At 34.3% G+C, this 21,402-nt stretch overlaps 2 protein-coding genes and 1 long non-coding RNA gene across 3 annotated transcripts in view; 2 read left to right on the forward strand and 1 right to left on the reverse strand.

The window, feature by feature from the left end:
- Positions 1-4,847, forward strand: part of CERKL (ceramide kinase like) — a 48,019-nt gene extending 43,172 nt beyond the window's left edge. Inside the window, exons 11-13 of the mRNA XM_015868324.2 lie at positions 1,853-1,949; positions 3,216-3,388; positions 4,106-4,847. Of these exons, the coding sequence (XP_015723810.1) occupies positions 1,853-1,949; positions 3,216-3,388; positions 4,106-4,187 (352 nt within the window). The 3' untranslated portion in view covers positions 4,188-4,847. The remainder of the gene's footprint in view (positions 1-1,852; positions 1,950-3,215; positions 3,389-4,105) is intronic.
- Positions 4,848-5,875: 1,028 nt separating this feature from the next.
- ITGA4 (integrin subunit alpha 4) overlaps positions 5,876-21,402 on the reverse strand; it is a 37,042-nt gene continuing 21,515 nt past the window's right edge. The window contains exons 16-28 of the mRNA XM_015868322.2: positions 19,308-19,457; positions 18,635-18,711; positions 15,880-16,030; positions 15,131-15,229; positions 14,789-14,868; positions 14,336-14,422; positions 13,067-13,157; positions 12,264-12,371; positions 11,366-11,485; positions 9,918-10,037; positions 9,315-9,413; positions 9,028-9,147; positions 5,876-8,193 (exon numbers count right to left, since the gene is read on the reverse strand). Of these exons, the coding sequence (XP_015723808.1) occupies positions 8,101-8,193; positions 9,028-9,147; positions 9,315-9,413; positions 9,918-10,037; positions 11,366-11,485; positions 12,264-12,371; positions 13,067-13,157; positions 14,336-14,422; positions 14,789-14,868; positions 15,131-15,229; positions 15,880-16,030; positions 18,635-18,711; positions 19,308-19,457 (1,395 nt within the window). The 3' untranslated portion in view covers positions 5,876-8,100. The remainder of the gene's footprint in view (positions 8,194-9,027; positions 9,148-9,314; positions 9,414-9,917; positions 10,038-11,365; positions 11,486-12,263; positions 12,372-13,066; positions 13,158-14,335; positions 14,423-14,788; positions 14,869-15,130; positions 15,230-15,879; positions 16,031-18,634; positions 18,712-19,307; positions 19,458-21,402) is intronic.
- The window catches only part of LOC107316606, a 39,376-nt gene continuing 25,744 nt past the window's right edge, over positions 7,771-21,402 (forward strand). Inside the window, exons 1-3 of the long non-coding RNA XR_001556467.2 lie at positions 7,771-7,809; positions 8,950-9,061; positions 15,883-16,008. This is a non-coding gene — a long non-coding RNA (uncharacterized LOC107316606). The remainder of the gene's footprint in view (positions 7,810-8,949; positions 9,062-15,882; positions 16,009-21,402) is intronic.

Raw genomic sequence — 21,402 nt, forward strand, 5'->3', positions numbered from 1 at the left:
TTTGTTTAATTACCTTTAGTGAAAATGCATATGTCTTAGGACTGGTCAGATATTTATCTTCCAAATTACTTGCTGATCTGGTAGGATTTGCCTCATTGAAAATGACTTAGAAATGAATGTTTGATAAAGATATTATGGAGAATTTTTCTTAGTCCTGTTGAAGTATGTTAAGGTACTGCTTTGCTGCTTTTCCCTTCTAGGAAAGCTTAGGAAAACTATCTCTGTTCAGAATTTAGTGTTATATTCCAGTCAGCAGAAACCTTCTGACAAGAACTGAATAGTCTTTTTTAACTTTGCTTTTTCTTTCCATCTGTTATGACACCTGCTCCTCAGTGATGCAGAATTTTAAGACAATTCCATGCAATTATTACAAGTTTGAATGAGCCTGTTTCTCCTTCAGCAGAGTTGCTTAGTGGATCCACCTATCTTATATACCATTTCTGCTCTTTCTTAAATATTTTCGTAGGGATGAAGTCATATGGCAGGGTGGGAAGTGTAACTGTTTCAGACAGTTGTTCCATTTCTCATAGTCAATAATATCTTGACTATAGAGCTTTTCAACATGTGAAACAAATGTTGCACGGTTTTCTTGAAATGCAAGATCCATTGTGGTAGTGTCAGCTAAGTACATCTAGCTTTCTTCACTCTGATCTGTTTTTTCTCATGAGATTTTATTATATATATATATATATATATATATATTTTTTTCTTTATTTTATTTTATTTTATTTTATTTTTCTGTGTGAAGACATTTGAAGATGAACGAATGCTTTGACAATTGCAACTTTATTTATACAAGCCTTTATCTGCAGCATGTCATGCTTCAGTGCAGACTGGACTTTCAAAAGAATTAAAGAGAATTCTTAATCATCTCAGAAAACAAAATGCTGTAATATGGAGTGCATTCTCCAGTAACCTGCTATGTCTTTTCTAGTAAAAATAGGATAAGGATGCAACTGTATCAATTTCACTGAAAAAAAAATTGTTTTATGAATCAGTAAAATAATGCTATGCTATGTGACTTTTTGAAAGCCACGTACACTTTTTGAAAGTTGTTTTCTCTCTGTAACTTGAATGAGACTTAGGAATGGTTCTATTGACATTCAGGCAGCTAGTTTCTGTGACAAGATACAGCTGCATTAAGGAGCCTGTGAAGTAGTACTAGCTCCTTGTTAGACCCAAATTTAGAAGTGCTAAATATCAGTGCAAGTAGGTTACTAGTGCCATTTAGTATCTGCACTGTAGGATCTCTTCTTGATTAACCTCTAATGTACACTTTTATGCAAGATTCCCTTCAGTTCTTAAGTTATTCATTCTGTGTGAAACATGTTAAATGTAGAACTCTTCCAAGAATTTCAAAGAGGGTTTGAATAGCAGCATAGTTAAGATTAGGATTTTCATTAAGGTGGCTGAAGTGTTAATAGTGTAGCTGAATGAGTCTAACTGCACTGGGTGGTATATAGGCACACGTCATGGGAGCAGTTAAACACAACATTTCTGGTAATCATTATACTTTGTTGGGGAGAAAATGTAAAAACAAATTAGTGATGTTTAAGAATTCTGCTGTTAAGTAGGAAAGCATTTTTATTTAAGCGTGCATACTGTTTAATAAATTATAGCCATTGAAAGAGAAGTAATATATCTTTACTACAGTGTATGTTATAGATATAGGGATGCTAGATAACTTCAACTGCATCAATTTAATCTATAAAGTTGTGGATTTTTTATTTTGTTTTGTTAAAAAGTATATATCTAAATTATAACTATTTTTTAATGTACTCTGACACCTAAAAGCCTGTTAGATTTCTAATAATGTGTTTACTTTGGGGAACTAAGTCTGCCTGCTTTTCAGGTTAAATAATGGAAGCATGGCTCTGATTGTTGTGCAGAATACCTCCCGAACTGAGTTTATAAAACACCTGAAAAGATATGCCAGTGTGAAAAATCAGGTACTGTTAATTTCATTCTAGTGATTATAAAAAGAACAGTTAATCATGGAAGTAGACATGCTGGAAGAGTTAATGTTAGCATCCTCATAAGGAGACTTAGCTTCCTGTCAGAATACATTAGCCCCCTTTTTATCTGATTTTTTTTTTTTTTTCTTAAATCACCAGACTAATACCGATTAGCCTATTTCAGCCCATCTGTTGTGGTTTAAACTGTATTTTTGAAGTACCATTGATTTATGGGAATAAAGCCTTTCCAGCACAATAGAAAAAATGCATGCTGTATTTAAATCCTTTGTAAGAGATCAAGAGCGCAGACTCAGGGACATCATGCACCTCTGTAAGAAAAAGGTGAAGTCTGTAACATCTACAGATTGCTGAACCTTATGCTGACAGCATTAGATTATGACCACTGATTTTAGCAGATATATGTTCCATTGAGTAATGAATATTTATAGAACTGTACATCAAAGCTGTGGTCATATATAAATATATATAAATAAATAAATATATATATATTTATATATATATTCTTAAGGAAAAATGAAGCATATAAACATAAATGTCATACTAAATACCCCTGTGTAGCTTCAAAATCATGGTAGTCATTCAAACATTTCAGGGTTATGCAAATTCACTTTACAGATAGGTCCAGGCTCGGATTAGATAAACTTTGAGCAGTCAGAGTTTGTCACAGAGGTGGTGGATGTTCCATGTGACAGCACTAACAGATGCTTCTAGGAAACAGTTTGTGTTTTCCAATTACCTTGTAGTTATTGGAGGAAGAAGGCTTTGCTTTTCTCTGCCCTTATTGTTAAAAATTATGGTTAGATGTTAGAGCCTCACTTGAGACTTGAGGACAGGATCACTGGCAGTGATGAACAAATGATATGAAAAAAAAAATTCCATGAATTTTAATGTATTTAGAGAGCATATGCCATTTTGGCATGTGAAAAATATACCATCTCGTGTGTAAATTGAGCAAGTCTGATATAAGAATGCAAGTGGAACAATGCACCCTTTTTTTTATCTTTTTTTTTTTTTTTTTCCTTCCCCCAAGACATTATTTAGGATAAAAAAGAGAAAGTAATGCATAAATGCTACTTAGAATGTATAGTGTCTGATGTGTTCACCTATAGAGGTAAGGGTTCTCATACAATTAAGAAGCAAAAACATCCCCAAACTTTTTAATGTCATGATATCCAGGTTGTTGCAAAGTATCACCTATAGCTTTCATCTTTGTTTAACATATGCCTGTGTTTGGTTTAGTTCAGTTTTCCTTTTGTTGAGACATACACAGTTCAAGAAGTAAAAGTGCAACCGAGAATCAAAAGTGGGCTTGATGCCAAAGAAAATACAGATTTGAATGCTACTGCTGTAGATGAAAACTACCCTTGGAATATAGATGGGGACTTAGTAGAAGCATCGGAAGTTCATGTTCGGTAAGGCTGAGTATTATGTGTATGGACGATATCCCTGTAGTAGATTAGTATTTCAATCTTAAATGTATGTATACAAATATACCAAAAATGAGTGTTGTAAATAATGTAAGAATAATATTTTTGTTTCCTGCTGTGCAGGCTCTCTGCCACTTTGCCTTGTGCACATTTCTAGAAAGGTTTATGGCCCCTATAGCCTTCCAGCTCCTCTTCTGCCCTTTCAGCCCTTTTTCACTTAACCCTTCTGTTTGGTAGGACAGGTGAATGTGAAGTTCAGTGAGTCTGGGAGGACTTATTTGGGTATGCTTGGAAAGCCCTGTTTGTAACCTTAATAAAAAACATAGCTGTTCAACTGTGGGAAGCTTGGTGGTGCTTGAGAATAGTGACCATACATAGGATCAAAGAAAGAATATTAATTAATACACAGAGAAATTGGAGGATTAGCAATAGAAATGAATGTAAGATGGCTTTTTTTTTTTTCTGCAGTGTGCACAGGGTCAGAGCAATGTAGTCTGAGCTATAGAAGACTGATTTCATTATATGGTGACTGAGAAAATAATATACTTCTAGAGATGACCTTGTAGGAGATGACAAAATGTAATTCATGTTATTTTATTCCATATAGCACTTTATGTATATTTGTTTAAAAATAAAAGAAAAAAGAAAGTCACACATTGCAGAACTTGATGGAACTGATAGTTTGACTTCCTCACTTCACAGGGTGCATCCTCAACTCATTAATCTCTATGGAGTGAACACAGATGATCTGGAGAGTTCCAAAGCAACATGCAACTGCATATAGAAGGAACACACTGAATGTTCTGTATGAGTCCTTGTTACACCTGATTGCTTTTCTTTCTAATGTCCAATTCTTGCACTCAATGAACTCGGTTGTAATAAAAAGGATTTTTATTATATTTCTGGTTTAAAAATTTTATCAAGTTATATATGACTGTGGAAAAAAGTTAATGAGGCTTAAGAAGAAAAAATGATTTTGCTGATTTCTTTAATAAATCATGGGTTCTGAAATGATCTATCAGAATAAACGGAAAGATTTTGTTATCTTTAAGATTATTCAAGCTTCTGCAGTATATTTAATACAAAGTATTTTTGAGTTTGCCCTTGTTACCATGTTGTCAGGTAGCTCAGTTCAAACAGAACTAGTGAGAGGAGGTAAGATAGTGCTCACAGTGAGGAATAGTGGCAAAGTATAGATCAGGTATTTCCAGTTGTAGGTATCACTTACAATGCTGCCTTACTGCTTGTTTTCAAATTGGTTTTTAGTCAAACAGTAATGAAAAAGAACATGGAAATGTGCAGTTTCTTTGGAAGGCATTTTAATGACTACTCATTGTACAAAGTAAAATAAAAATAAGAAATTAAACTATTTAATGTATTGTAGAGCTGATGGAGTACTAATTATAATTTTTATTGTTGCTGAGAATAAATTTGTGATAAATAACCTTTTGTCACTGACTCAAATTTTGGTAACTATCTTAAAGGATATAAATATTTTAAAAGTAAGTGTTTATTTTTTTTTTCAGTATCTTCTTAAATATTTTCTACAACTGTTTGAGATTAATGCAGATTAAGACCGGATTCTCAAAGAAAGAGCCAGAAAGATGATGAAAAGTAGCAGCCTGCTGGGTTTGTCTGCGATGCCACAGGGCAAAGCATGTGGTTCTGTTCACCTATGAATTGTTATGAAAAAAGCAGATGCACAATGGTGTGAAAGCAGCATTGTCTCATGGCTGGCACAGGTTGCTCCAGGTCTTTGTTCTGTAAGTAGTTCAGTATACTGAGAAATCCAGTCATTTTAAGTTTTCATTAAATCCCTTTACATGGGATCTGTAACACTTACATGAGCAGCATATTTTACTCTATTTTAAATCTTATGAAAAATTCTTACTGATGGTAAATAAGCTACGCAAGTATTGCAGATGGCTACTTGTGTTCTCAGAACAAGCTGTTACTTGTTGGAAACCTCATGCAGTTTCTGTGGACAAACGTGGCCAGCAGTAAAAGCCAGATTCATAGACAACATAATGCCTCTTTCAAAGGCAATCACTATAGGAACATTGCAGCTACAGTTTTGCTTGGCACTGGGGCAGTGTTGACAGAGCAGGGTGATAGCATCCTTCAGACTGAATTGGGCCCTGACAGGGCCCTTGCCCAGTCTCCTGGTCCAAGTGGTCCAGCTACGAGGTCAACTCTGGTTTCTCAGGGCTTAATTCAAACTGGTCTTAAGGCATCCAAGGAGATGACAGCACCTCTCTGAGTTCCAGTTCTGGGTTATCTTCATGGGAAATAGGATTTTCCTGATGTTCAGTGGGATCCTCTAATTTCAGCTGATGTTTGTTCTGAGTCACAGTGAGTACTCTATTACATTGCTATACTTAATACTGTGTTGCACCAAATGTTTTAATGTTTATGGCAATTTAAACTAAGCATCCTAAAGGTGTATGAGAAAAATATTCCGGCTACATGTTGTAGATTTAACTGCTTTTATTACATAACTGAACATTAACAGAAGAACTTAGAAAAGAAACAGCATTTGTGCTCAACTTGTTGGAGTTCTCTTTAGTAAAGTAAAATCAAGTTATGCTTTATAATTTTGCCACCATTAAGACAGTGTACATCTGTTTTTGTCAACCTTGTTTCTAACAGCAAATTGACTTTTGCTTCATATCTTAAGAACAGGCAACCAATATTTACATGTTAACAAAATCTAAATAGAAAGCATTCCAAGGCAACATTATCACATTTACTGACTTATGTAAACTAATTCACAGATAAATAAAATGCTTTAGTTTCATTTCTTTGCATTGTTTGTACTAAAAAGAATTTTAATGCTTTTCCCAGCATTTGAGGTATATTTATATGCTGTAATATCAAACAAATTTATGTTCAAAGCCATTTTGGTTAAAGTGCAAAAAATCACTAAAGCCATTTGGAAGATGAACATTTTGTATATTTCATAGACTTACAAGAATTACTTTCATTCTTCACATTCTTCACACGCTTTTTGATATACATATATTTATATTAAAATACATACACATTCATTTGTCCTTACACTGCCTAAGATTTTTGAGATAGAATTTACTTTAGAGGGATCCACAACTTTGGCATCAAATTAAACAAATGGAAATTATAAAAATGGTCCCCAATGCCTTTATAATATGTGGACAATATAGATTCTCTGGCACCAAATACAAACCATTTGCAAGAGTGTTTGTTGAAGGCACTATGCTTTGCTTTTGAACTAAATCTCATATGACGGTACAGCTTCAAAGTGTATGTATGTGTTAAACTTGTTTCTCCTTACAGTTCAGAAAGACGTTAAGTCAGGGCAAGAATGGCCTTATGACGTACTGCTGTTAGAATCAATTTAGTTACTGATGATACTGTAGATTCTGCATTTGTACTGGGGAGCAGTCATGGTTTGTTGTTTTCTTTTTTCTCGTGGACTGTACTATTTATTTCACCAAAGCTAGGTGGCAGTGCAAACTTATCTAGCTGAAGAAACTTCCTGTAGTAGCAGATCAGTGGTTTAAACCATATTTCTATTCAGTCATTTGCCTTTCTACCTGGTTGGTTCTGTAGATGCCAATTTAGATGATTATTAACTAACAACTTCACAAGAACCCACACTAGCCCTCCAAAAGTCATCTTACATACATTCAGGTGGACAATCTAAAGATAAAATTTGGCACAGTACAGATGGCTTTTGGCGTGGTGGGGTGCATTTGTTTGTTTTCTCATCGTGTGAAGTCTGCTGTTTTCAGATACTGGAAGAATAATAGTACAAAAGACTAAGTATTATTAAAAAAAATAATCTTCAAATAAATAAAAATAAATATTTGCTTTAAAAAAACCTCACATAGAAATATTTCACTGCAGAAGTCCAAAACATCATGGCGCTGGTATTTGAGGAAAGGACAAAACAATTCTGTCATTTTTGCAAATACCATGTTACAGATGGCTACAACTTATGATCTCCTATACATTGTTCTTTCTACAGCTGACAGAGGATTCTGTGCTGCATGTCCAGGCTACCACACAGAATTCCCTGTTGTAAATTTACCTTTATCTTTCCTGGCTCTGGCTTGCCTGACTAAGTATCTCCAATACTGTAGAGCTGTGCCTGTGAAACCAAAGCTTTTTGAGGTTAACTTGGAAGCCTGAGAGAACTTCTGATAGTCGTTTTCTACATCTGTGCACTCTAGTTATGGTCCTTCTGTTGGTTTAAGCTAATGTACTCTTGTAAAACTGCCAAACTAGGCTGAGGGAGTATTTCTTCTTGAATGTCTAATCAAAAGATTACTGAAACTTGAAAATGCATAAAATTAACTCATGCTAATGTTTGAGATCTTGTTTTCCAGGATTGCTCACACTTTACATTCTCAGACATCTTCATTCCAGTAAGTAATTATTCTTCTCTTTATTTTTAGTGTTTTGCTGTCGGTTTGAAACCAGAGATGGTATTTCAGATATCACTGTAAGGCTTAAAAACAGAAACTGTTTTACCATTTTCACATTAGAAAAATAACTGAACGTTATTAAGATGTAGTCATCAGTACGGATCTAGGAAACACAGGGTTGTTTTGTAAGGGCAAGTGAGCTCATGACCACTTTTTGTTTCACTGGTGTTTCTCCTGAGAATTAACCTGAACCTTAAATTCTCCATTTCAAAACATGGTTTATTTGTCCTCCTAGTCATCTTTGTTCCCACTTGTAAAACTCCAGCTGTCTCTTCTATTCATGTCCTGAGGGACTGGTTTGTATTGCCTTTTGAAGAAGCCAATCTGAAATACACCAACAGATTCCAAAATTACGTATGTCATCAAATCTAAGCAGAGTAACTAAAATAAAATATCTATCTATAGTGCTTATGAACAGATTGTATTTGTTATTGTTTTGTCATACTAAGTAATCAAATGGTAGTCATCAATTAAAAGAAGGAGCTGCTTTTTAATTTTATTTTACTTTTTGGGAGGGTACTGCCCTCCTGACATAAGGAGTAAGAACAAGCAGACTGAACTGTCCACCAAATTCAGCATTCTTAAAAAATATGAGATGGTAATAAGACATTTCAGTTTAATTTGTTTCATTTCTACACTTCCCAGGAAAAATGATGCAGAAAGTCTGCCTGCAGTGTAGAGGTAACTCACAATATCTTCAGTGCATCATAGAGCAGCTCTTCTTTCATCGTTTTCTTAGTTGATTGTGCATGGGATTTTTTTAGCATTTATGTAGTAGTTTAAATCATTTTATTCTGACAAGAAACTATCTCGTAGATAATTACTGATCATGTGTCAAGTGATGTGAAATGTGGAGCACCACTCCACGAGAACAATTCAATTTTTATGAAATTAATTACATAAATCATTAGATGGCACAGCAAACTTGTGGAGGGGTTTATATTATTGAATAATGCAAAATGTGGAATATGTATAGGACAAAACAAAGGAAGATGGATAAGTACTTTTGAAAACACACTATGTTAGGAGTTATGTTCCTTCAGAAAGGACAGATAATAAATTATTATTTTATCCATTCAGCTGAATTAGTGAATCCAGAGATCCTTCAAGAGTGTGAATTCCTAATCTGAGAATAGTGGAGAAATACTGAAAACCTACCTTCCATAATAGAAGTGAAAGAAGCAAAAACAAGGTAATTCCAGCTATTAAGCCTATTCCAATAATTGATACAGTGACATGGTATTTTGGCTTTTGGTGGTGCACTCCTTCCAAATAGACCTGAATGGTGAAAAATAAGTTTAATGTTATTTCTTTTTCCCTAAAAGATGCTAATTATGGGAAAATTAATTGTATTCTTAAATAATGAATACTGTCCTCATGGAAAAATCTGTATAGAACACTTTTTCTTTTCTAGTGTAACTATTTTATCATAAATAATATCTTACATATGCAACTTGCTTGTCCTTCTGTAGTTCAATAACTTTCGCGTTCTTTTCTGGTGAGGCTGTTGCTCTTACTTCAAACTTCAATGTAGATGCATCGTCCTGATTTTAACAGCAACATAAAATCCCATTTATTTTATTTTATTTTTTTTTAAATTCAACATGTTAATTCTTAACCAACAAAAATGGTAACACAGCTGCCTACAGAAACAGAATCTCACACAAACACACATGGCATTTTTATGCCTTTTTCTAATCACAAAATAAATTAGTAGCAGAACCTGGAGTGAAGCCTGGTTGGGTTTTACTCAACACTAAATCCAGGCTGCTTTTCTTAGAAAAGCACAATTATGAGTTGGAATTAAATTCCACAAAACCCAGCCAGAATATGCAAAGTGATATATACTATAAATTAAAGTGATAATCTACAACACATCTTCACATGGTTTGCATTTTCATATATCACCTTCAAACCTAGAACTGAAAACAAAGAGCATGTATCTACTGCTTTTAGGATCTTCTTTTATTATCTAGAAATTAGATGGAGAGAATAATACAAGTAAGCCTTGAAATACGCCTCTCAAGTATGAAAAATTCATTTCTTACCATTTCTAAAAGTGAAGGAGTAGCTTCCAGTTGCAACTGAATGGTTGCTTCTTTTCCATTTTCCATGTTTCCAAGCTTGCAGTGTATTTGTAAGCAAAGGCTGTCATTTTTCATACAGTACTGTAGAGGGGAGGGAAAGATTAAAGCTTGAGTTTATCAGCTGTATATCCTTACTTACAGACGCTCAGGAAATGAGTAAAACAAAAGCTCCTTGTTTGTTCTTGAAAGGTCAGGGGTTGTAGCTTTCAGCTGACACTTGTCACTCTCAACCCATGGACTGTTCATCAATGGTGATTAAGGAACACTACAGGGCACCAATCTAATTGCTATAGAGCACAACAGGTCATTTTCCTTAAAGGATTGTTCTTTCTAGAGAAAAATGACAATTGTAATGAATTGGTTATATGTGTGGTTTTACAGTAATCTCAGAAATGAGATATGGTAGTGGCTTTATGATACCTGGCATCAGAAATATAAAAAAATATTTCTTAAATACTGCAGTGCAAGGGGATACTCATACTATGAAAGCTTGCGCTATTACCCTCAGTTCTGAAGAAGAAGGAAAAGCAAGCCTTTACACGATTATATTCTTTGTCCAAGGCCTCAATGCGTAAGTCCTCATTTGAAAGAGTGCAGGGTTACTCTTGAGAAGTCTTTGATATTACTGTAAAGTGCTTGCTTAAAACCTCATATAAAAATATTTAAATAGGTCAAGTTTCTTTGAAGATGAGAATATTAAAGCTGTACTTCAGTTCTAGGACACTGAGATTTCAATGAGAACAAACTCTTGAAAATGTAACAGTGGAACATCCATTCTGGTTTGACCTACACAGTCAAGTATCTGAACACCAACAGGGATAAAGCTAAACAGGCCAGGCACATGTGATGTTCTCTCAGTCTTCCAACTATATTTAGTAGGGAGTTGCCTGAGCTAGAAATGTTTTTCTGTTTATTCAGTAATATTCAATGACTTTCAGTTCCATTATCTTCAGTAACCTCTATTGGAACTCGCTTATATTTTTAGCATTCAGTACATCCCTCAGTAAGAGCTTGGTGATGCTTTTTTGCTTTTGGAAAAGGCAATGAATGTTTATCTGTATACTTCTCATAAGTAAAGACTATTTTTCCTATATGCATAATTCTCAGTTTGTCACCAAATTTCATCTGCTGTTCAGTGTGCCCACTCATTCAGTTACATAACACTTCAGCAGTTTGTCATAGGTGATTTTTATCCATTCCAAAATTGGAAAGAAGTTAATCAAGTTTTCCCTGTCAGTTCTCACCTCTTTCACTAAATCACTTACAACCATGTCAAACATATTACAGCTCCCAGCACAAATGCCTGGAAGACTGCTCTAGTAACCTCATAATATAAAATATATACCACTATCTTAAGGCTCATTCATACAATCATTCATTTCCCAGTGATGCTAAAAGATAGATCTTACCATTTGTCTTTTAGCAGGCTTTGAAAAGAAAGTGACAACATCCTTTAATATGTTTTCAGATTTTTCTGCTGCATTACAATTTCTGGGATATTCATTGTAGGAGCACTCTCCAACTGTTGTCTGGAAATAAAAATAACAATCACTGCTTGATGTTAAGTATTAGATATTAGACAGAAGACAGATTTCTTAAAAGCAAGAAGCTCAAAAAAAAAAAAAAAAGATAACTTTTAATTTTAGATTTCTTGAATATACAGAGCTGAAGATCATCCTAGTCCTTATTCAACCTGTTTCACTATATTTAACTTACTTCTATACTTCCCTGTTACAGTGATTTAAACAGAACACTTAGAGAAGAAAATATAGTAAGCCAGAAAGGGTCTTGGAGTTACTCTGTACTCATTTGAGTCAATGACTGTAGGCATACACAGAGACATTGTAGACATAAGGAATCTGTTGTACCCTGTTTTAGCTGATGATGATTTTTAGCTGATGAATATTAATGTTTTATGAAGAAAAGACTGTGTAGTATAAGTTGTGCATAACAACAAATGTTCTGATATGAAATAACTAAGGCTGATGGATGGGCTAGAGTCTTCAAGCAGTTGTTCAATGCAGAAATTCTTTTTTTTTATATATTGAAAAAATAAATAATAGTCTTTACTCTGGTACTTAATAACAGGATTGAATTGAAAAACACAGAACAGAAAAACATGCCAAAGGCTTTGCACAGATGGATTAACTGAACTCAATGGCACTCTACTAAGAACTAAGGTATTAGGTAGGATTGAAAGACAGGAATAAAAATTGAATACATACTTAGTACCTAAGTCCTGCTATGCTTCTAGTGTTCAACAGAATTCATATAGATATAGTAAAATATTAAATAACGTGTGCTTACCTTGATATCCATGACATTGAATAATTTGAAGTCATGGGGTGGAAAAGCATTAGGTATCATTAACTCTAAGTTTATATTTGGAGCCATGCTTGGTCCTGCATTGATAACCTTTTGGGGAAGAACATTATGTTTAAAGCTCTGATTCAAGGTAGCTATGCAAGTAACAGATACATGTATATGAATATGTGAACTTCACAGAACAGAGTATCTCCTACATTGTTACACTGTCATGAAACTGGATTCTGCTAGGAGCCTTAATGTTTATAAAGACTGCTTGATTCATTCTGCAAGATTGCAGAATACCTCGTTTCTCTGAACCCAACGAGTAAGTAGTACATATTTGTGATAACTGCCCTGAGGTTATATGTACTGCCATCCAGAAGAAAGTAAGAGACTTATGTCTGTCTCCTGATTTTTAATCCACTGGAGGCAAATCTTGATACCTACAGATTCCCTTGTAAGTAGGTCCTAGTTTCATTTGCTTACCCTAAGACAATTTATTTTAAAGTGTTTCCTAATGGCAGAAATGGAAAGTCAGAACTGCTTTACCACTTTCAATCTTGTCTCTGTAAGCTTCTTCTTGTTTGATCATTCAGTGGAAGATTGCCCAGGCAAAAATAAATAAATAAAAGTGTTCTAAGAGGGATTAACAACCACTTTCCATCACCTAATGCTTAAAAATTGCTTTTTGCCCTTGTACTTTCAAAAGACCTACTGACCATGCAGATGTTTTAATATACACTGAAAATCTAAGCATTACTCTTCAAACCAAGGATAATAGAGTAACAAAGAAAAGCACTTACATGGAAAGTGAAGTTGATATTCTCCTCCATACATGTAACTGATGCTTCATTGTCATTTGTTCCATAAACAAATGAAGCTGGTGTTACAAACCTACAACAGTTTAGAAGGTACTTAATAGATTTGATACATACCATTAGCATAACTTTTTTCTCTGAGATGTCCTAGAGGGCTGATGTCAATAAAAGAATAACTGAAGGTTTTAGTTCAGTAAAGCCAGGAATACAGAAACCTCCCTTTGTATTATTTCCACTTAAGGCAGATAAATCAGAAGAGCTCACAAAAAACTATGTTCTGTGGATGTGCCACAACAAACCCAGAACACAGTCCCTGTAAACCAAGGGATCTGAGGCACACACAATATCACAGTCTAGTTTCACACTGAAAATGGCAGAATGCTCAACAGAGCAGAATGAATGATGGTGTGAGAAATGATTGCTCTTCTCTTCAGCATCCACCTGAAGCACCTTTTATTGCCTTAACAGTATGCTTTCAGTTCTGTTGTCTTCATCTCCATCTTAAGTTTTCAAAAATTGATTGCATATTCAAGAACTCCAGACCATTTGCTCCAGAAAACAAAGCACAAAGAGAAAGTTGCTATATGTCTGATACATCTTCATGTTTTCTTCCTGAGACATTTAATTGGATAGTCAAGTAAAATACAGCTGCAAAACTCGCTGTTAGAATTATTCCAGTAACAGATGGCATCAGTTACTAATTGATAGAATATCTATTTTGGTTCGTAGATCAGCATTCATTTATCATATTCAGTGCGTAAGACCCTGTTTGTGCAGGTTTTCACAATTCTTTCATGACTTAGTGTGCATGATTATGTCCTTCACTGGGGTTTCTCACACAAGTGAGATACTGTACATTGTAAAGACACAGAATTTCAGTGCTTTGTTCACAGTGTATTTCAGATTTCTTGTAGAAACTGAAGTAATCATCATGCCCAGTTCTTCAGTTTTCAAGGGAACTTTGTTTAAATAAAATGGAATAGTATTGCTATGCTTCTTATTGAAGAAATAACTCTACCAAAAATATTCTAGTTCTTAAGTAATATGAGTCAGTTAAGAGACAAGCTCAAAGCAACATACATATCTCATCTCAAAATAGTAGAAAATGAAACTTAGAAGCTTCAGGATAGCTGTACCTTCTCAGTCCCATGATTTTTCAGCTACCTCACACTTCTGCTTCAAAGCTATGGGAACTCAGAACAGATCCAAGACAACAGTCTTATAGATATGCAGGTATAGTAAGAGCTGACTTACCCGTGAGCATTTAACTCAATCTCATACTTCAGAGGTACAGCTACGGTTACCATGTTATCCAGTAACAAGTGCTCATCTTCATTTTTGCTGTAAAAACCATAAGTGAAAAATCAGTGTAGAATGAATCATCACATGCTATACGTTATTTCTATAAACAAATATTAAACATCTTTCAGCTTCTTAAGAGCTCCAACATTTTATTGTTAACAACACATCAGAAACTAAAAAAGAAGAGATTTGTAAAAGGCATACATAAACCTGCTTATTACTTAAACAGCTGTTTTTGAGATTATTTATTTATTTATTTATTTATTGTAATTTCCATTTTTCTAAAGATTTTTGTAGTGGATGTGCTTTCATGTAGTTGTGCTTCAATCAGTCTTTTCAGTTTCCTCAGTTCTGCTTTGAAAAGACAGTCATAATTTTAAGTGAGCAATTTTTATAAGACTTTACCAGCTAACATTAATGATGATGTTGAGGTCGTCGTCTGCTCTGGTGAAAGAGCTTGCATCCAAAGGGAAACTGAAATCCAGCTGAAGAAAAAAAACAACCCCCAAATCCTTTTTTAAATGCCAGTGTATCTTAACACATTTTTAATTAAAATATTTTATTAAGCTCATCTAGAATTTCTTGCTTTTTCTAAATAAAAATTAAGGTCTAAGTAATTTTGTAACATTACAAAAAACAGTAGTTTGGAGTGAGTGAAAGATTTTGCAAAACATTTTTATTTTTCCTGAAAATCCTGTTAACATATTCAGAGTGTTTTTTAAAGCAGAAACTTTAGGTAAAGCTTACCTTTGATTTTTGATCTACATACAAATAACCAACACTGCACTCAAGTTTCACTGCATGAATATCTTTGTCTAATACTTCACAGTGTATCTGTTTTTCTTCCTAAAATTAAGGAAAATTAAAATAAAATTGTTACTTTCAGGCACTTCAAATTGCACGTATGGACTAAAATTGTGTTTGTTTTTTCATGACAAAATATACAGAATAATTGTACCATTCAAGACTTCTTTCACATATCCTCGCATTGATTAATGCATCACATTACTTCAAGTTTTGTTTGTAATCAGAGAAACTGAGGTGTTTAAGTAGTCATTTTACACAGAACACTGCGGGATCAGTTATTTTAAGAAGCCAGAAAAGAAAAACAATGAGATCTGTGACTTATTCATAAGACTGAAAAAGATCTGATTTAAAGAGTTTTTCAGATCACTGGAAAACTGATCAGACCAAAATTTGCAATAAAATATGAAAATATATGTAGAAACCAAATTTTTCTTGCTATTGTTACCATATCTTGTTATTGAAATGATTTAAAAGCAACCTACATTGATTAAATCACACCTATTCTGTGGTTTAGAAAGGTTGAAACCTAAGAACTTGAGAAGCAGTTTTGTCAGCTTTCTGAATTTGTGTGAGAGGTTAATTCTCAGTATCTGAAGACACTCAACAATTCATCACAATATTTGGAAAATATCTGGCTGAGAAATAAGAATATCAAAGGATTACTCTTTGGCAGATTTTCTTGTCCTTACCAGGTCCGGAACTCGGATGAAATAAAGGCCTTTAGGGAACTGAATGTGGAGGACAGTTTCATATGCATCATCTCCAGCATTGTGCAGAGAAATGTTCAACAACACAGTCTTCGTACTTCCAACAACAAGGTACATTTTCTTATCATGAGGCCTATAAAATAATTACAATACCAGTGAAAAATAATTGTATATATTGCTTATATGCAAAAATGTTTTTTTCCTGCTCCTTTTGTTAATCTCATCTGGTTCTGAAAAAGCCTGAGCTGGAAATCATTAAGGTGTTCACTTAGTCCTCTTACCTGAAGGAACAAAACCAATTAGATGATGGTCAGGTCACTACCATGCCTTTGAAAGCCTGAGGCTAGTAATGTGAAGGGCTTTATCTCCAGCTTATGGCTTTTAGAGGATAGGGCCTTTTCTTAAAGAAAAGAATAGCAACATGCTCCTACTACACTATTTTCAGATGTTATTTCAAAATCTGCTCAATATGACACAAGTCACAAGGAGGGTATGTGATCACGCCTATCTTACGATCCATAGGATGTTCTATAATCACTTAACAAGTACAGACACCCTGTGAGGGTCTAAAAGTAAACTTCAGCTTGACATTAAAGTTTAATTAAGACTTGTAGAAGCGTTGCCTAGAAATAGACATTTATCAGATATTCTGGCTTGAAACCAAAGCATTAGTCACTGAACACCTTTGGGAAAGAAGCTGGCACTTAGACAAGCAACAGAAGGTAAAAGCACTGCATAAGCAGATAGGTTCCAAGACAAAAGCAAATTAAAGAGAAATACAATGTTAACATTTCAGTAGCTTGATTAAATTTAGGTTAAATTTTAAAGTTATTTTACTCATTATATGCTTACCATTCGGTCTTCTTATGTGCATTAAAGCCAAGCTCATTAACAACACACTGTCACAAAGATGCCTCCCAGCTTAACATAGAAGTACACAAAAGCACCAGGTGCACATCTGGGACAACAACAAAGCTGAACCAGATCTTTTTCCTGGTAATCATATTTCATTCTTCATTAAAAAATGCATGATGTGGACTAGAAATTTACAGAGCAGGCCAAAATCTGAGCAATTTAAACAAAACATGATAGTGTATACACGAAGACTCATAATTAGGCTAGTAAGTAAAGCATTACATCAATGCCCCTATTTGATTTCATTCTTTTAAGACTAAAAATGTTTGCTCTGCTGTTCAAGGATAATGAATGCGTTCTGTCTAGACAAAATAAATTAATGCTTCACAGCTAACTAGTTTTTAATCGAGATACCAGTGGCACAATGCAATTTAAGGTGATACTTCACACTTTATCAAGATATTTAACCTATTTATTTACACTGAAAAGCTGCTACTGGTACCTAATGCTAAGCAGGTACATTGTAATCTGTTTTCCTTTCTTAGATCTTTAAAGCACTTAGCACAAATGGAAACACTGCACAATCTTTCCTTCTGAGAAGTTTACGATCATTGAAACAAAAAAACTTCAATGCTTAAGAAAATGAAAGGGCTTTAGCCTCACACTATAGGCTATATGTCAGAGTAGGAAAAAATACAGTAATCTTATTCTGAAATCTATGAAGATGAAAGAGCTTGTGCTCAGGATCACCCATGTGTGATTAATCAGCATTATGTGTTAGCTGTCATTGTTTTGTGTCATTTGAGGATGTTCTGTGAGATAAACCTTGTATCTTGATTAAAGTGCAATTTATTTTAAACTTAAAAGTGATAAACTACACAAGAAAATCCAAGTCTCACACAAAGTACCTTACAACCTGAGATTCACAACAGGTACTATTTTTTCATTTTTGCATGAAGTCAGCTCATTTTATTACATCAGAGTGCAATACTGAATAAAGAAAAAGGTTGTGAAGATAAAATTTAACTCAAAAATCTAACCATTAGTATCTATGTTGAATGCAAATGAGGGTACACAGCTTCAAACTTTCTAAAGATGACGGTAAAAAGAAGTATATATCTTAAAGAATGGCTTGGTGTTGCAGAGATCCTTCAAGATAATAATTTTATGTAAATATTTTGGAAGTCCATTAATGATATTGCATAATTACAGGATTTAAACATGATCCCTATTTGGAAGGAATGAGAAAAATTGAAACATTAAAGGAGACCTCAAAGAAAACTGGGCTGTAAATGGAAAAAATAAATCACCAAACAAAATTATTTTTTTAAAAAGCTAATTCATAAACAGAAAAAGAGGCTAAACCTTGCAGAATACTCAACTATTTGGTATCGCAGCAGTATGAAGCTGAACATGGTTATATTCTTAGGTAAATGAACAGAAAGAACCACTTCATTTATTATTGAAAGGCCTTAGTAGAAAACTGAAGAATCCTCCTTGTGCAGTGCAAGCACAGCATCTTTGTAAAAGCTGCAGAAGTAACTGAGATTGTCAATTTATCTGTGATCATGACGTCTGAATGTACACTGTGCTCATTTTCTTAGCATGCTTATGTATGAAGCATGGAATACAAGTGTACCTTTTGTCAAACTGATGCTAGTTTATGAGCTGTAAAGTCTTCTAATTATGCAAGAATAGTTCTTCAATTAGGTACATTTCTGCTACATTTCCAGGAAGATTTATGATTTTAATATTCTTTTACTAAATTTAGTTTTCTTCCCTAAATGTTTTTCAGAGAGTTCATTGTCTACTTTTGGAAATTCATTTTATTTACATTCAAGAGAATAAAGAACAATTTAGATACAATCAAATCCATACTTACTTTGGAAAAGCAACTTTTCCAGAAACTCTCAAGTCAGCAGAGCAGTTTTCTTGGGAACAAATTCTTGCAAAAACAAACTATAAAAAGACCAAAAACAAAACCAAAGAAATAGAAAAGAAGGCATTTTAAAAGGAACATATTACCTTGTTACCAAGTATATGGAATTGTCTAATGACTCTTGATCTTAGAATAGGTTATGATTTGCCATCATGATTTGCAAATACATTCTGTGCACCAACAGCTACAGAGAGGCATTCCAAGCTCATGCTTAATCTCTTACCATTGAACCAGCGGTTCACATTTAGATGATTTTAAAAGTAGTACATTAAAAGGGCAGAGCATTTTAAAGGCTCCAGAACTGAGGTTTCTGAAGTCTCTTCCATGATACAACAGTAACTCTTGCAAGAGAAGCTCTACTACACAAACTCAACTTATCAGACTGCAGGGGAGATGAGACTAGAGATACCAAGAGTTGTTTGTGTCTGTGCCTTGATTATCGCTATGCTACAAAGTACGTTTATATCCCTTGTCACTATATTCAGCAACTTCCTGTCTCTAATTCTGTGGCTCCTTAAACAAAGCATATCAAAATTTTGCATGAAGCTTCTTTTAATTGAAGATTAAAATTTGAACGTTTACCTACTGCATTTGAAAGAAGACATCACATACTAACCTTGCTTTTTATAATATCTTTTTTTTTCTTCCTTTGAAGAACAGGTTGGAGTGGAGTAAATTCTTGAGTATCTCTTTTCTGTAGAATATGCTGCCCAAGATGATAACTTGCTTCAACGTGTACAGGAGTCAAGATATCCCTTACATCTTTCTATGAAAATTGGAAACCTAATAAGTTAATCATATAGACATGTATGCGTATGTTTTAGAAATTATGAGGAGCCTTAGAACCATCTAAAACAGGATCATTTATTGTTTTTTACGTGTAAAATAATTTCCTATGCCATACAGTTTAAATATTGTTCCAGATGTCTTCATCAATGAAAGAGTTAATCAGAAATGCAGACAACCATAATACATTCATTGATAGCATCAGGCATTTCAGAACACATTCTTTTATTAGAAGAAGTCTAATTGAATAGCGATCTACATCCGTCAACAATGCTGCCTTGTGCTACTGAAGTACAAAAGCAGGTAAAAGTAGGCTTGTAGGGGAAACTGTTGATCACAGCCTGAACTCCTGATTAACCATCTGAGGCAACTGACAAGTCAGCTGTGGGAGAGAGTCAGCTGTGGGAGCACAGGTGAAGGTAATTCAGCTGTGCTCCCAGAAGGAGTAGAGCTTGACTCCACCTCTCCTAGATCCCATTTAAGGGCTGACCACCACTAAGGTAGTATCTCTTTTTGGAGTTTTTGTGGTGAGTCTCAACATTGGTGAGCATCCATCTCAACTGAAGGCCTCAGCACTGGTGAGTCTTTTCTTAGATAATCTCTGGCTATCTAGTTACTCTGTAATTCTAGCTATTCACTTGTATTATTCCAACTATACAGGGCTAAAAGGCAAGAAGTTAAATAGCATCAAACATATCAGTGGATGTTTCTGTATTAAATCAAAAGGAGTTCTCTTCCAGTACCACTAAATCTGTTCACAGTGATGTTTTATTTTTCTGCCTTTGTATTTCCTGTTCCACCTTAAGGAGATTAAACTCCTCAATTAAGTACAACTTCATATGAAACCTTGACTGTACAAGAATGTTGGAGATCAGAGCTCAAACTGTCTACTTATGAAAACTGAACAGCTTGAAGCACTGAGCACTAACAAGAGCAAACCTGACTAAATTACTCCATAAGAATGCAAGATAGACACCAATTGTCTTGCCACATGGCCAATACTTTAATTCTTAGTTGCAAGCTTGCCTTCACCAAATCAACTGAAATCTAATTCATAATTTTCCACAAAGTCTTCTCTGCATCTGCTTTATATTATTTTCAGTGTACTAATTGGTTATTAATTAATCTTTACTTAAAATATACAAAATGCACATGGTCTCTTGTAAGAACTATGCTTGACAGACATTTACATTTAATTCTAGGAGCTTCACACAAGTTTTCATACACAAACCTCAGTGGGTGGATGGAGATGCTTTTAATGCTAATTATTAAAAATTGGGGAGAAAATTGAACTGTATGGAGGGAGAGATGTTAATGATCGATTATGGGAACTGATGAGCCATATCATATCTTTCTTTCCACACAAATACATGCTGATGCTGGCATAGAAATCTGTACATGGTCAGCTGACAGTCCTCTCTCTAAGTCTATGCAATTTTTCTAAAAAGTGGGCAATTTGCCACTGCTCCTTTAAGAAGCATTCATTTAGGCACAACTACCAGTTGAGATGCACCTAGGCAATTTTCCAAGAGGTAACACAAGCTTCCTATCTACCTGAAGTTTTATCATGAAGCTTCTAATGACATCATTTAAAAAAACAACAACAAAAAACCAAACAAAAAAAAAAAAACAAAACCCAAAAAACAGGAGTAAGAGTCAAAAATACATGTAGGGTTTTCATAGCTTTAGAAGATTATGTCGAATTCCCAGCCTCTGTGCAGGATCAGCTGCATCAGTCATCCTAGCAGATGTTTATTCTAAAAGGTCATGAAGTTGTTACCTCGAGGATTTTAAAGAAAAGACCAGGGAAGCTACGTCATTATTTTATTACCCTTTTTCTCCTTACATCTAAATATACTTGTCCTTAATATTTCTTTAAAGAATTGTTTTCCTTTTAAGACAATGCCTTACAGGCAATAATTTTT

The sequence above is a fragment of the Coturnix japonica genome, chromosome 7 (assembly GCF_001577835.2).
Source record: "Coturnix japonica isolate 7356 chromosome 7, Coturnix japonica 2.1, whole genome shotgun sequence".
NCBI lineage: Eukaryota > Metazoa > Chordata > Aves > Galliformes > Phasianidae > Coturnix > Coturnix japonica.